The 16,371-nt window shown below is 44.6% G+C and overlaps 1 protein-coding gene across 1 annotated transcript; it reads left to right on the forward strand.

The window, feature by feature from the left end:
• Positions 1-1,750: 1,750 nt before the first annotated feature.
• Positions 1,751-15,335, forward strand: IDH1 (isocitrate dehydrogenase (NADP(+)) 1). Its single transcript, XM_054070317.1, has 9 exons — positions 1,751-1,889; positions 5,046-5,173; positions 6,792-7,083; positions 8,395-8,500; positions 11,035-11,212; positions 11,539-11,690; positions 12,784-12,924; positions 13,709-13,871; positions 14,371-15,335. The coding sequence occupies exons 2-9, from the start codon at positions 5,052-5,054 to the stop codon at positions 14,462-14,464; spliced, it is 1,248 nt and encodes a 415-aa protein (XP_053926292.1). The 5' UTR covers positions 1,751-1,889; positions 5,046-5,051; the 3' UTR covers positions 14,465-15,335.
• Positions 15,336-16,371: the final 1,036 nt, after the last annotated feature.

Consider the following 16,371-nt stretch of genomic DNA (forward strand, 5'->3'; position numbering starts at 1 on the left):
GACATAAGGAGGAATTTCTTCACCATGAGGTTGGTGAGGCGCTGGCACAGGTTGCCCAGGGAGGCTGTGGCTGCCCCATCCCTGGAGGTGTTCAAGGTCAGGTTGAATGGGGCTTTGAGCAGCCTGGTCTGGTGGGAGGTGTCCCTGCCCATGGCAGGGGGTTGGAACTGGATGGGCTCTAAGGTCCCTTCTAATGCAAACCATTCTATGATTCCATGATTCAAGACAGTCAACTCTCTCCTAATTTGGAGACGGCTCCAGCTCTGCCTGGCCTTGTATTTGAGATGGGAAGAGACTGTGAACAGTAGTGGTGACAGCAGCAGACACGTCTGTTAGCACAGACCATGCTGGACACAGGGCGTTGTCATCTGCAAGAGAATGAACACCGTCTGCAAAAAAACACTCTTTGAAAGGAAGCGTGTTCTTTATAACTTCCAATAAATATGATTACTTAGATGAAACTCTACTTTAGCTTAAATCAAAATATTCCACTTTTTGTAACAGTAACTACTTTTGTCTCACTGCATATGGTCAGTGATCGCTCTCTCGCCCAGGCTGACTGAAGGGTGCTTGTTTTCTAAAACTCTAAAGTGAGTCTTAGGGAATTTATTTGCCAGAGTTTTCGATGTTAGATGAACTTTACTTTAGCTTAAATCAAAGTATTCCACATTTTGTAATAGCAACCGCTTTTTTATTTTTAATAGCCACTCCCTGCAGCTGCCAGGGCAGCCAAACTTTCAAAAAAAATACAGTTACTTGGATGATCTTAACTCTACTTCAGCTTAAATAAAAAATATTCCACTTTTTGCAATAGCAACTACTCACTGCATCGGCCCCTCCCTGCAGTTCCCGAGGAGCGCAAGTAAGCTCTAGCGTTTTGACTTCCAACATCCCCGCTTTGCTTTTATTTTCTTTACTCTTGCGTTCACTGTGTTGTTTCCAGTACTCTAAGCTGTTTGATGGGTTTGCACAGCTTTAAATTGCATTTGAACTACAGGCACAGATCATAATATGCATGGCTAAACATCTAAGTTTACGTAAATTTGTTTTTTTGTTTTTTTGTTTTTTTTACAATTTACTGTACAAGCATGAAATATTTCTTTGGAAACTTAAAAGGCTACTTCATTTATACCTGACATCTTTGTTCTGACATTTGAGTTTCTCCACTTGTTTGAAAAAACAGCGTCCACTCTGTATAAGCTGGTAGTCAAGAGGCATAAAGAGTTTCAAAAGGAGGCAGTGTTTCAGCTTGTTGAGCCATGAGCGGTTTTCACTCCTTGTCTTCTGGACTTCGTATTCTAAAGTGATGGTATTTTGTATTACGATAGAACAAAGACTGCCCTAAAATAATTTTGAATTTGGCAGTGTAACATTTACGGTTGGGGTCGATGGTCTTAAAGCTCTTTTCGAGCCTAAAGGAGTCTCTGATTCTGATTATTCTGATGATAATTCTGAGGATGATAAAGATGGTTCTGAGGAGAATTCTGGGGAGAAGGATTCTGGGGAGAAGGAGGAGAAGGATTCTGAGGAGAAGGAAGGCGGAGGAGGATTAGCAGGAGGATTCTAAGCAGGATTCTGAGGAGAAAGAGAAGAAAGGAGGAGAAAGAGGAGGAGGAGAAAGAGGAGGAGGAAGAGGAAAAGAAGAAAGAGGAGGAGAAAGGAGGAGGAAAAAGAGGAGGAGGAGAAAGGAGGAGGAAACAGAGGAAGAGGAGAAAGAGGAGGAGGAGCAAGGAGGAGGAAAAAGAGAAGGAGGAGAAAGAGGAGGAGGAGGAGAAAGAGGAGGAGGAGGAGAAAGAGGAGGAGAAAGAGGAGGAGGAGCGGCTCCATAAAACGCCCCGCTCGCCGCCGACCCGGCAGCGCCACGAGAGCCCCTCCGGCGGAGCGCGCAGGTAATGGGGCGCCGCCCTTTGTTCTTCGCGGGCCGCGAGCGGGAGGGGCCGGGCTGAAACCCCGCAGCGCCGCGGGGCCGGGCGGGGGCAGCGCGGCCCCGAGGGACCCGCTGCGAAGCTGGGCGAGCGAGCTGTGGCCATAGTTAATTGTTGACCGAAGGCCCCCAGTCCTTCCAAGGAGCGTTTGGAAATTCACAGGCTTCTCCTAAGCGCCTTGGCTGGACGCCTGGGTGCTGAGGGAAGGGCTGCTGCCAGGGGCACAGCTCTCAGGCTCATGGGGATTCTGAGGAGTGTGAAGTCCGAGTAAGGGGGTGAGCTCCAGGGAGTGTGTGCTCTCTGGAGGAACTCCTTGGCACGTTGAGTGGTGTGGAGAAGAGGGGTGTGACTGCAGAACTGCTGCTGTGCCCGGAAACCTGGACATCGGTGCTTCAGGAGGGGAAAGGCAGCAGGGCCTTGGTCAAAGAATGCTAGAATGGTTTGGGTTGGAAGGTACCTTTAAATTTAACCACTAAAAATCCCCCTGCCATGGGCAGGGACGCCTCCCACCAGATCAGGCTGCCCATGCCCCATCCAACCTGGCCTTGAACATCCCCAGGGATGGGGCAGCCGCATCTTCTCTGGGCAACCTGGGCCAGTGCCTCACCACTCTCACTGTAAAGAACTTCTTTCTAATTTCTAATCTAAATCTTCTCCTTTCCAATTTAAAGCCATCCCCCCTCATACTTTCACTGTGTGGCCTTGTAAATAGTCCCTCCCCAGCTTTCTTGTAGCCCCTTCAGGTACTGAAAGGTCGCTATAAAGTATCCCCTGAGCATTCTCTTCTCCAGGCTGAACAACTACAACTCTCTCAGCCTGTCCTCACAGCGGAGGTGCTCCAGCCCTCTGATTGTCTTCATGGCTCTGATCTGAACCTGTTTCAACAGTTCCATATCCTTCTTATGTTTGGGATTCCAGAACTGGACACAGTACTCCAGGTGGGCTCTCAAGAGGGTGGAGTAGAGAGAAAGAATCACCTCCCTCCATCTGCTGGCCATACTTCTTTTGATGCAGCCCAGGATACGGCTGGCCTTCTGGGCTGCAAGCACACATTGCCAGCTTCTATCAAGCCTCTCATCAATTAGCACCCCCAAGTGCTTCTCTGCAGGGCTGCTCTCAATCACCTCATCCCCTGTCCTGTATCTAAACCACAAATTGCCCTGATGCAGGTGTAGGACCTTGCTCTTGGCCTTGCTGAGCCTCATGAGGTTCACACAGGCCCACTTCACCAGCCTGTCCAGGTCCCTCTGGATGACATCCTGTCTTTCTGGTGTGACAACTGCACCACTCAACTTGGTGTCACCTGCAGATTTGCTGAGGGTGAACTCTATCTTGCTATCTGTAAATTGCTAGGGTGCTGTCAGAGTTTAAGAAGCTCCTGTTTCTTCATATAAGTGGAGATGTAGTTCAGTGGAGGTACATCTCATGTACCTTTGTGTTTGCCTTGTGACAGCAGCACCATCTAGGTCTGAAGCCAGCTGTGCAAAACCTGTTGCTATGACTGACGTAGTCTGATTTGCCTTCTTTAAGTAGGGATCAAACCAGAAAACAAATGATGGTGGGTGGGTGTCTGTGTACGCTTTGGCTTAAATGAATAACTGTTTAGTTGCCAAACTGTTTTGTTCTCAAACTGTTTAGTTGCCAAAAGTAAAACTGAAGTAGCCTCATTAGTAATGCTGTGCCTAGGCTATGGGAATGTGTTACAGTCCTTATTTAGACAGTCACAATTGAAAATTGGGCCCAAAATACTTGCATAAATAAGCTGAGGTCAGACAGTGTTGTCAGGTTTGCCATGAGGATTATAGCGGCTTACTATAAGCCAAGATATTATCTTTGTCTTGAATAAGAGTGCTTCAGACTAGTTAATTTTTCAAGTCCATGTGTTCATAGTAAATAGTATCAGTAACACACAACCTTTTTTTTTTACATTTAAAAAAAAAAAATTGCTCTTTAAAAAGCTAGAGCATGGCTTAGAAATTTTCTCTTTCCAGATTAAAAATGTTTAATGGATTGGTTTTTGGAAATACGGCACAAGTTAGTCTAATTAAAAAAAAAAAAAATGATCTAGGAAGCAGTCTTCTCATGTGCCTGTAACTTGGGGCCCTTGCACTGCAAACCTCAAATCTCTATGTAACGTCATCTAGATGAATAGACCGTGTTCTGTAGGATCCCACAGTCTGGATAAAGCCATTCATGGACCCTGGTATCTGTGAGACCGCAACCCTAGGCAGGAGGGTTTGGTATCTCATTGTAGCATCCTAACAGCTGCAGACAAGAACAGGGCTGTCTTGGGAAGCAGAACTTGCCAAGTCATCGCTCTTGCATAATCAGAGCTCCGAACCTAGCAACTGTGGCTGTAAAGCAGGGCACTGTTAGAGTAGTTCAGTGGCTCGTGGAGTTGGGTTTTGTCAAGGAACAAAGTGCAAATAGAAGGGCAGAGTTCAGGTTTTTGGTTGGTTTTTTTTTTGAGCATTTGTCAACAAACATCTTGGGAAACCTCTGTTCCATACAGAAAACAAATTTGTCCAGTATTTATTTTAACAGCAGAAATAAAGCCTGCCAGGAGAAAGTACTCTTGATGTGGCCTTTAGATTTTTGTATCTGTTTCCTTCCTTCCTGGGGAAGGAAACTAATAAAGAAGCTGACAATGCGTTAATCTTATTAGGGCCAGCAATATGAGCTGTTATTAAAATGTCTGTTAACCCCTCTTTTTCAGTAAAAGGGGGAGAAGTGGGTGACTGAACTAGAAGACGGGAATTCTGAAAATACTGCACTCATTGATTTCTGTGGAATTTCGAGAAAGGGTTTGTTCATGCTTTCAAATTGTTTTGTACAGCCATAATTAGAGCTCATACCCTTAGAACACACGTCCTTAAATCTCAGATATTAACCTTTGGTTTTATCCTGATAAATCTGCCTAGGAGCTGGAGCTCTAAGAAAAATACCTGTTAGCATGAAACTAGGGATAAGCTGTGATTCTTTCAGGACTTTTAGGAGAGATGGTGTATGCTATATTAGTATCTCTCAACTACTGGTGGTGTAAAAATGCAGGATACATGTATCGGTGATGGTGTTGGCAGTTTTTAACTTAGTTTGGGGGTCTCTTTATGTCTATTGCAGCTCAAGATGTCTAAGAAAATCCATGGAGGCTCTGTTGTGGAGATGCAAGGAGATGAAATGACGCGGGTCATCTGGGAACTGATTAAAGAAAAGCTGATTTTTCCTTATGTAGATCTGGATTTGCACAGGTAATGGCTCTTCATGACACGCAGCCACTTTGTACTGCTGCTTGCGTGTGTCATTAGGCATTGATCATATTTCACTTAGTACTGAAAGCTTTAAAGCCTCTCTGCACTAGTGCCGGAGGAGCAGTCTCGCTCTTTTTATATTAGTAAGGTCCCAGCAGACTGCTCTGGGCAACTTACCTAAGGGCCAACCTTAAGTACTCTGGAAAACTTGGTGAAGGTGTTTTGCTGAAGTCTGTTAGCAGCCCCTCTGGGGTTCCTCACAGCAGTAAGTAGTGAACGCTTAATTTTTTTTCTGTACTGTACCTCTGAGAAGGCCTCTCACAAATATGTTCTGCATTTTTTTATCTCCTCTGCCTTGGCTTTCCAGCTCCTGGGCAATCTGCATGGCTTCCTGCAGCCTAAGCAATTAGAAACATGGGGTGTTTCAGCCACTCCTTGACTTGAAAACTAGCGTCTGTGGACTCTGAGCAAGTTTATGGCCTCTTGCCATCTCTGCTTGAAGATCTACCCAGAGGGCAAAAGGGTGATTGTAGAGCACAGACTGTGCCCTGGTGTTTGTAAGCTTGCACTCTTCTGCTGGCAGTATGAGCTAACTGTTGCAACTGTTCCCAGAGTGTAGGCTGTGCTCCCACACTCACTTCTGGAAAAAAACAAGTACTAGCAGCTGGTATAGCAAAAGGAACGTGGTATCTACAGCATCTGGTGAAGTAGAACAAATAATCTCTTCCCTTTCTATCCACTGAGCTATAATTGTTAGAGAAGTATTGAGCTGCATGTCTCCTAGCTGAGTGGACAGAGGCCTTCGGTGCTATCTGCCATTATTAAACCCACAAGTCTGACCTCTTCCCCTACTCCTGAAATAATCTTTATGCTGTCAATGTCAGGCTTTCTGTTTGTTGGTGTTGAGAACTAAGCAAATGGGAACCCAGCAGCATAATACATGTGCACAGTCTGGAGAACATCCTTCTTCAAAGACGGGGAGGAGGAGGGGAGGCAGACCCCTGGCTGAGGTGGCACAATGGCTAGATTCATGTACAGATGGCTATGCTTCAGGGCTGTCCCGTGCTGGGACACCAAAAGCTATTAAAACAGTGAGTGCGGGAAACACTTCCTTTGACTGTTCGAGGGAAACGCTGTCAGTTTTGCTGCCAGAGCAGGATTGTCCATTGTCAAAGCAGTTTTCGAAGCCTAGTGGAGCTTCATAGTCTCAGTATGTGAAGGAAGCCTGAACCCTCGGTACAAGAGGTTTGAAGTAAAGGCCCATATTCATCTAGGGACTGTGCTGCTCTATACCATTAGAGTCCCAGACTGAAAGCTTCCATTGCCAGGAAACTCAGAAGGGAAGGTAGAGGAGATATTGGCTGTGTCCCATGCTGGCAGAGTGTCAGCCATAAGCTGAAGCTGTCCTTTCTCCAAACTCCTACCAGCAGCAGAAGTATTGGTATATAAGCCTATGTTTACTTCCACTCCAGCAGCATTTACACTGGCAGAGGGATAACTTTGGTTATGGCTGAGTGCTGGAACTACCCTCACAGGCATAGATGGGTCTGGTTTCTTTCCTGTTTGACTCTAACAAATGTCCTGGGCAGTTCTGACTATCTTTATGGGTTTGTTGCAGCTATGACTTGGGCATTGAGCATCGTGATGCCACAAATGATAAAGTAACTGTGGAAGCTGCTGAAGCCATAAAGAAATACAATGTTGGCATAAAGTGTGCAACCATCACTCCTGATGAGAAAAGAGTGGAGGAGTTCAAGTTAAAACAGATGTGGAAGTCTCCCAATGGGACTATTAGAAACATCCTAGGTGGCACCGTCTTCAGGGAGGCTATTATCTGCAAGAACATTCCACGGCTGGTGTCCGGATGGGTGAAACCCATTGTCATTGGCCGTCATGCTTATGGGGATCAAGTGAGTCATTTCAGTGTTTATCTGTCTTTTTATCTGAACAGGCTTAGTCCTGACTGGTATAGAGACTTAGACATCCCTGTGCTGCTGCTTTATCCCTTGCACTCCACCTGGGAATGGGTACTTCCTGGCACTTTGTACAACACCTGGCAGAGTGTGGGAGACCCTTGTCCATGCCTCTCTTCCTTAGTGTAGCTGCACTGGGGAGTCTGTGCTGCTTAGATAGGCCTGTACCTAAATACAGGGTATAACTGCTCTGAGTTACTTTGCTTTGCCTCTGCAGAACCTTCCTCCCTCCATAACAATGTCTTCAGAAAATATCCTTTGCACTGCCTGTCTTATTTCTCAGAAGGACTTTTTGGTGGCAAATTAGCTCACAGCGAAAATGGATCCGTGTGAGTGATTTTTGAAAGTGGGCAAAGTTGTGTTCTGTGCGTGGTGTGGTTTGGGTTTTGTGGTTTGTTTTTGGGTTTGTTTTTTGTTTTTTTTTGAAGTGATCTGCTTCTTAAACTTAGTTGCACGGCATTCCTGGAGAGCCAGTATTCATGCTGGGCACATCAGGCTGTGGTACTAAAGTAGGGAAACAGAGCAGCTTTCCTGGCAGAGGTAGTACAAGGCCATGGAAAGCCCTGGCGTGGCAATCGGTGTAGTGGCCTTTGGGCAGCCTAGAGGACCAGAATCAACCATACTGTTCTCAGTGGGTAATGATACACTGTAAAGCAGCCAAACACAATGAAGGGAAGGTCTTCTAGAATAGCGAAGTGCTTAAACAGATGGGTAAACCCACAAACTGAGACCAAATGACAAGATTAGTTGGAATCGGAAGGTAAAATAATAAGTTTCCAGGAGGGAAATAATTGCAAGGCCCTGACTCTGGAAGAGATTGGGCTTCAACATCCTTAACAATACTGAATAATTGAGGTCAAAATAATAGGAAACAAGGGATTAAGGTGGAGGATTGAAACCCTGCCAAAGTATGAGATTAAAGTGAAACGAATAATAAAAGAACATGTAAAGGACATATGAGCAAGACACTTTTGTAACTACATATTCTGCCAATTGATGGGGCTAAAGAATCTGTAAACTTTTTACCTTAAAGAGGAAGATGTCTTCTGAAATGGGCAGACCCTTGACTACTTTTCTTTCTAGTATCTAGTAAAGTAATCCAGGTGGCTGAGTAAACAGAGCCTGTTCAGTAGATTTCTTGGTTTAATGGTTTATGCTGTTCTGCACCTTGGCCTCCCAAATGTAGGTTGTATTTTTTGGTTTGGTCCTCCTGACAAAATAATCATGGCTTTTTTTTTTTTTTAACAGTACAGGGCAACTGATTTTGTGGTACCTGGGCCTGGAAAAGTAGAGATGACCTACACTCCAGGAGATGGAGGCAAACCAGTCACATATCTGGTCCACAACTTTGAAAGTAGGTATTATTTCCAAGTTGTGATTAAAACAGATATTTTTAGTTTAAATCAAATTTGAAGTATCAGTCACATCTGTTTGATGGTAAGATTTGACTTTGTAGAGTGGGGAAGGAGGTCTGGACCTTGTTCCTTTTCTGGGCAGTACTGAAAGTTACTTGAGGCCTTGCTGGGTTTGGAAAGGCATATCAAACACACAATCCTACTTGACTGGCCACCTGTTGTGCTCCTTGTATGATGAGTCTGGTAGCGGCATGTATGTTTTATACTTTGATCAGAGGGGAACTTGCTTGACCCAAGGGGACATATATTTTTGAGAATAACTTGGGTATAATCCTGGTTTAGTTGGTCTTACTGGGCTCTGTATGCCTTTGTGGTTTGTACTCTTCTTTATCAAGTGGTCTTTTTTTCAATGGAAATGAGAACTGACATTCTGTAAGGTGGAGAGGAGATTTGACAAGGATGCTCCCAACTATGTAGGCCCAAACAGGTGCAGTCCCAAAGGTATTGGTGTCCCTCCTAGCAGTATTGTTGTGCTGGTTGTAGACATTGCTAGGCTCAGGAGTCCTGACATTGCTGGGCTTTGTTGCATGGTAACAATTACACACACTGCTAGAACCCAGGGTGTTTCTCTAGGGGCAGGGTTTGGGAAAACATCACACAAATCCTCTCTTGCATATCAAGGATCAAAGGGTTCAGGATTTGAAGCCTTATGGTGACCTGTATGTATGAGTGTGCAATGTTTTCTTTCTAGCTACAAAAACCTAATACATCTATGTAAGCCACAGAACTGTAGTTTGTACGCAGTTGGCTTGGCAAATGGGTGCCAAGACTGCCATATGACCCCCTCTTTGTATTGATTTCTCTGGCATTCTTGCTTGTGGAAGTTTAAATCTCTACTCTGTCTTGTTGCGCAGCCTTTCATCTGGTTTTCACCTGCTTCACTGCCAGTCCTAATCTGTTTGCATTTGATAAGTGACTGGTGAGCCTGTATTGGAGATGTCTGGCAGTTCCAGCTGCCAGTCTGATTCACTGCTCTGTTGCATCAGTGAGCCAAAAGCAAAGAAGTGCAAAGATGGCAGATTACTGCTGTTGCTCTGGGGGAACTCCCTTCCCCACAGATAATTGTTATGCCAGCGTATCTCCACAGTGCATACGGGAAGCTTGTCCTATTGCTATAGTAGTACGTTCAGTCTTGACACCGCATCAAGAGATTTTAGTAGGCAGTAGGATTGTGTGATTGCAACGAGGGCTTTTTTACCTACTTGCAAATAACTAGTTGAATAAAAATTAATAGATATCTTCCAGCAACTATGAAATCATAGCTCCAGAGGACACGGTCTCTGTAGCTGATCAGACCCTGTTCTGTCCTTGACTCACTAAGGGAGGAAGGGGGGAAATGTGTATTTTTGTTTGTAACAGGAATTTCATGCCATGCCAATATCAACTTTAAATGACCTTGCTATCTTGGCAAGCAGATAAACTTCCTTTGGCTAACCCTCTTCATTCTGCATGCATGTCTATATAGTAACAACCATCTGGAAATAAAAACAAATGGATACTGGGAAAGGGTATTTTCAAAAATAAAAAATAAAATTTGGGCTGTTTCCAGAGAAAAGATCCCTGATAGAGGCACTGTACAACAAACTGCAGAGGTGGTAGTGAGGTACTTAAAATTAAGTACATGGTATCTACTTTTAACTAGAAACAAAGTTGTGCTGAGAAGATGACAAAGCTTTTTCATGAAGCCATAGACCCTACTTTCACGCACAATCAGCCTCTACCATGATCTGAATTCTGCTTTCCCAGGTTAGCTGGGCTGTAAGTTTAAAGCACTTCCTTTCAGGCTGCTAACACATCTGTATTACACAGTTTAAGTCACGTGAATGTTGATAGTTCCTCAGGGCCTTCTCAGGACTTTCCCTTGCACTCAACTTGCTGGAAGTGAGGCTGCAGTGAAACAAAGCTGCAGGGCAGGCTACACGTGTGCTGAAAAGATGCAGGAATGCGTGTGCAAACTTGTTTACTGAGTTAGGCAAAGCAGCCTCTGACTGCTGGGGTTAATTCTGCAGTACTGTCAAAGCCTGAAGGTACAAAGCACTTGAAATGGGTTTACTGCCATCTTTAGCTTTGACTGAGACCTCTACTCCAAACTGCTGCCTGATGCTCTGATAGAAAAATACTCTGTAATATCCATCTGGCTAGGAGGAGTTCAAGCATGCTCACTCCTGTCACAGTTTTGCTGTATAGGCTGGATTAGGAAGAAACTCCTTAGGACTATTAGATCATATTATGAAGATGTACCTAGCTGTAAAATGAAACCTCCTTCCTATCCATGCGTCACAGGACTTCTGGAGCTCTGAATTGATAATGCAAAGTGAATCTTCTCCTGAAGAACCAGCCTTAAATTGAGAACTATATCAAGACACCTGAGGGATAACACCACTGCCTGCCAGAGTATGCTATATGGGAACTGTCAAATCCTTAATCAAAACTAAATATAGTTGATTCCTGTCTGTTCTTCCTCTACTAACAGGCTGTGGTGGTGTAGCCATGGGAATGTACAATCTTGACCAGTCTATCAAGGATTTTGCCCACAGCTCTTTCCAGATGGCACTGTCTAAAGGCTGGCCCCTCTATATGAGCACCAAGAACACCATCCTGAAGAGATACGATGGCCGCTTTAAAGACATCTTCCAAGATATCTATGACAGGTAACTAGAATAGTTGTATACTTCCTACCACAGTGCATAAGTCTGCAGCAGGAATGTGTCTTCCTTTGCAGTCTCCCTTGGCCCGCAAGACACAATGCCTAATGTGCTAAATGCGGCTGTGGTGTTCATCTCTCCTAACAGAGTCACAGATTCTCTGTGGGCTTCTCTGTGATTCATGCAATTGACTTGCAATGGCCAAGCAAAGAAAAAAAAAAAGTAAAGGGAATGCAAATCTCTATGCACCTCACTATGTACAATTACTTGCACATATTGTGCAATTGCTGTTTTTATCTATGTTTCAAGCTGGTTTGGTTTTTGTTTTCCAGAGAATACAAGTCCAAGTTTGAAGCAAAAAAGATCTGGTATGAGCACAGGCTCATTGATGACATGGTTGCTCAGGCCCTGAAATCTGAAGGAGGTTTTGTCTGGGCCTGCAAGAACTATGATGGGGATGTGCAGTCTGACTCTGTTGCGCAAGGTATGACATGTTTCCTGTGCTATACTGAAGTAGGCTCAGTTACAGTCTCTCATGACCTTGTGTCATAACTTATGTAGTGGCCCAGGAGGTAGTCTCGGAACTCACATTTTAAATCTGTGGCCTATCACAGAGATAGCAGACAGGCAAGGAATTTCTGGTTTAATTCATACAAGGAAATATATTGAATGCAGACTGTATAGTTCTTCAGAAGACTAGTTCTTCACCAGATGGCAGTTCCTACCAATATAATAGCTGATAGCCTTTCCATCCTAATGGAAGGTATCCTGTCAGCTGTGATTCTGTCACTGACAGCTGGAGTTAAGCTAACTGATGGTAAGCATGCTGGCAGGAATTCTACAGATAAGTCCTGAAGGTTTTCTTACTTAAAAGCTGCCTGTCAGGTGCAAAGAAAGGGATTTATATGTTTAACTTTACCGACTAGTGGTGCTTAGTCAAAATCCTATATAACCAAGCTGCCTGGTGCCAGACTGACTATGGACGTAGAAATCCACAGGGCAAAATGTATAGCTTTATGTAATATGCTTTTTCGAAAGTAATGCCAATAAACTGCCTCCCACAGCCCAAGGACATGTTGGACTGCTGAGCAAAGAAGCTTTCAAAGACAGAATTCTAAAGGGTTAGAAGTGATGTGAATGTCCAGTTTTGCAGGCTTATGGTTTCTTTCACTAGAGCAGATGCCCTTGATATGAAGTAGATTTGTTTTCCTATCACCCTGTGGGGAAGGTAGCAACTGGCAGTCCAACACTGCTTATTTAGGATTCTTTGTTCTCATACTGTACCTTTTCAGTAAAAATCTGTCCAGCAAGTTAGGTGAGAATACTGTTTTTCTTGAAATGGTGCAGAATGTCTGTATATCTGCTTCTCAAGTTTCAGCAGCACTTTGTGTTCAGACAAGCCGTCATTTTAGCACGTCAGGACTAGCCAGATAGTTGCAGCAGCAGCAATATTGCTGTTCAGGAGTACTTACCAAGGCCGAGAAGCTGTTGAGGGATTGTGGGATGGGGGAATTAAGGGGAATTTAAGGTGGCTATTCAAAGGAGACATGGGACTTTTTAAACTGTGCATTCTGTAGGCTATGGCTCTCTGGGGATGATGACCAGTGTGCTGATCTGTCCTGATGGAAAGACTGTTGAAGCAGAAGCTGCTCACGGCACAGTTACTCGTCATTACCGCATGCACCAGAAGGGCCAAGAAACATCCACTAACCCCATTGGTGAGCTGCTTTTCGCTGCCCTTGAGTGACCTCTACATATGAATGAACAGGTTTGGAGTAAGAACATTTACATCCCTTTTGCAGAGAATTGCACCACGGAATAGGAACTGGTAGTTCATAATGCATTTGTCTTCCATGGAGACAGCTGCAGCCTGGAGAAAAAACAGGCTGGAATGGAGTAAGTGTGAGCAATAAGCTAGTCCTAACCTAGTCTTTGAGACATGCCCTTGCTCTTCAGCACACTATGGGTTTTTAACCCTAACAGCCTTAAGATTTAGGTTGGTGGTTCTTTATTTTACTGGCCTGCTACAACAGACCCAGCCACCCTCCAAACCATGTGCATACTTACAGTGTAAGTGCACCTAGAATGCAGCATGAGGGAAAGAATCCTCTACAATTGCATAGGGACCAGAGTATAATGTAATAGCAGGAAGAAAACTGCGCCCTTCTATCATAAGGACAATTCCTGTGTAACCACAGAGTCTTACCACTGGTAATTCTTTCCAACGTGGTCAGGAACAGAATAATATACAATTATTACACGCACACAGATTGCTCGAGGCAGTGAGTAGTTTCAAGGGTTTGTTTTTTTGCTTAGAACTGGACAAAATGCAAAGGATGACAAGATGAAGATAAATGTTCTCTTTCCCGTACCAGATATACTATCTTTTTTCTTCCTTTTTTCCACTTTTATTAACACTTAAAGATAACTGTTCCACGTGACAGTTTAGAACAATATCCAGGGAGCTCTAGAAGGACAGAGTAATCTCATGTTCTCTCTCAGCCTCCATCTTTGCATGGACAAGAGGACTAGCTCACAGAGCTAAGCTGGACAACAACACTAGCCTCAAGAACTTTGCAGTTGCCCTGGAAGAAGTCTGTATTGAGACCATTGAATCTGGCTTCATGACAAAGGACCTTGCTGCCTGTATCAAAGGCCTGCCTAAGTAAGTGTATGCGGTAATCAGCTGTGCTTGGAGGAGGCTGGTTTACCTGGTATTTCTGAAAAGCATTTGCTAGGAACTTGTTTTAGTACAGTGAAGAATTGCTGAAGTTTAGTCACAGAACAGGGCTCATTTGTACTCAGTGCTGTACAAACAGAACATGAGACGCTCTCTGTCACAGGAAGCTTGGTCTAGGTTGTTCTGTCTCTGCTCTTCTACCAAATGCATGGGGATGGGAGGGCGGGGGAGTAAAAAACTGCAAAGACTTCTCCTATGATGGGCAGGCTATGTTGGTCTGTCCATTTGTTAGGATGGAGACCTACTTCACTGCAAAATACCACCTGGATAGCTCTTCTCTGGAGCCTTTTGGCAAGAAACATCAGCCTGATAAGTAGGAGAACTTTTGGTTTTAGAGGCAAGACGTAGAATTCTTTCAACAGTCTTCCTGCACTTTGAGTGGCTTTATAACTAATAACTGTGTTGGTTTGTTTCCCTCCCTCAGCGTCACACGCTCTGACTACCTGAACACCTTCGAGTTCATGGACAAGCTTGCTGAAAACTTGAAGGGGAAGCTGGCATCTTTGCCGAAACTTTAAGGCATGGGTTCTACTCAAGCTCCAGCAAAGCATCTCCCACTTACACTAGCGTGTAAGTGGCACTGTATCACACTCTGTAGCGTTTCAAATACTAGACAAAAATGAACCTGTAAACTTTTTTAAATGTTTGATATACCATGTTTTCTTAAACCTCTTAAGCTGCTGGCCTAGGCCTTACTTTTGCTAAGCAGCTGAATGTGATTGATAGCATTCAACCTCAGTGTGGGTCTGGATTCCTAATGTCATTCACAGCAGACCCGAGGTTTCTCTCCGTGACTTCATGATCTGTTTTTCTTTTGTTCTTCCTCTCAGACTGAAGGCCAGTCTGTGTCACAGCTCTGGTCAAACCAGTGGTGACTTACTGTCCAACAGACCTTAGAAATCAGAACCGTCCTCATCTCTATATTACTGTCCATTGAATATAAGAGAACTCTCAGGGCTATGGCAGCTCTTCTGCAGCCCCTCTCATCTTTTAGTGCCAACCACAGCATAGTATCCTTATACTAAAGGATTTGATCCCATTGCTACAGTCAGGACTGTAGTATTTGAGAAGCACTTAGTAAATGCTGGAAACAAGGCCTCTGGGCTAAAAGCCTAATAAAGCCATGCTGCAGCATCAGAATGCAGACCATGCATTTAGTTATACTCCTGACTGGATGTGAAGCAGAGGAACTGTTACCTCTTCCTCCACCCCGCACTTCATAAAGGTGCAAAACTTTTCTCTAATTGTCTGGGCTATTACTCACCCTTCCTTTTGTGATACAGCAAGTCAGATTATGATTGTGAAAAACTATTCCATCCATGGGTTTGTGTTTGGAGTTTTTTTAAAGAATATTTTAGTTCAGACTGAAATAAAAGACAGCTAACATTCTTTGTGCCTCTCCTTCTGTTGTGTGATTAGTAGATATGGGGAAATGCTGTACCTTTTTGCACAGTCCCATATGTGCTGGGACAGACTGCTGGAGTGTGCTGTAAATACAAAATAATGTCTTCCTTCTCAGAGTAGTTTTTTTAGTGTGTTCTGGCACTCTAATCTGGTAAACAGGAATCACTAGGTTGGAAATGACCTACTGGATTGTCAAGTCCAACTGTTCCTAACAATCCCTAAACTGTGCCCCTCAGCACCTCATCCACCTCGTCCTTTAAACACCTCCAGGGAAGGTGACTCCACCCCCTCCCTGGGCAGCCTCTGCCAGTGCCCAATGACCCTTTCCGTGAAAAATTTTTTCCTGATGTCCAGCCTGAACCTCCCCTGGCAGAGCTTGAGGCCATTCCCTCTTGTCCTCTCCCTTGTCACTTGGGAGAAGAGGCCAGCATCCCCCTCTCCACAACCTCCTTTCAGGCAGTTGTAGAGAGCAGTAACATCTCCCCTCAGCCTCCTCTTCTCCAGGCTAAACAACACCAGCTCTCTCAACTGCTCCTCAGAAGAGGACATCCCCACTACTCCCTCAAACATTTGGTATCAGTAACCTTCAGAGTTTGACACCAGTAGACCCTAAAAAGGCAACTGTTGAAGGCCAGTGGGCACTCAGTTTGCAATAAAACAGCACAGGATTTTCTGAGGCAGTTGTCTGCTTTGCAACACACCAGCTGCTGCACAGAGCTTTTGGGCAGGGCCCTTGAAGCTCCCACCACCAGCAACAGCCCTTTGCACCAACGGTCCTGAACTCCAGCAACAGTTGTCTTCGAGCAAAATATAGCCTAGCCTGCCCCAAGTGCTGACACGGAGCTGGTTAGGTGTGTGCATCTGTGGCCCAGCTCTTTCCTGCTCAGCACTGGTGGAGGGCTCACCATTCAGTCCCTTAGCTGAGAGGGGATCTATCAGTTACCCGACACAGCTCCCTTCCAGAACAGGTCAGAGTTCTGGCTTCTAGGGCCAAAGCTTCAATTGTCAACCCCAAAATGTG

The sequence above is a fragment of the Cuculus canorus genome, chromosome 6 (assembly GCF_017976375.1).
Source record: "Cuculus canorus isolate bCucCan1 chromosome 6, bCucCan1.pri, whole genome shotgun sequence".
Classification (NCBI taxonomy): domain Eukaryota; kingdom Metazoa; phylum Chordata; class Aves; order Cuculiformes; family Cuculidae; genus Cuculus; species Cuculus canorus.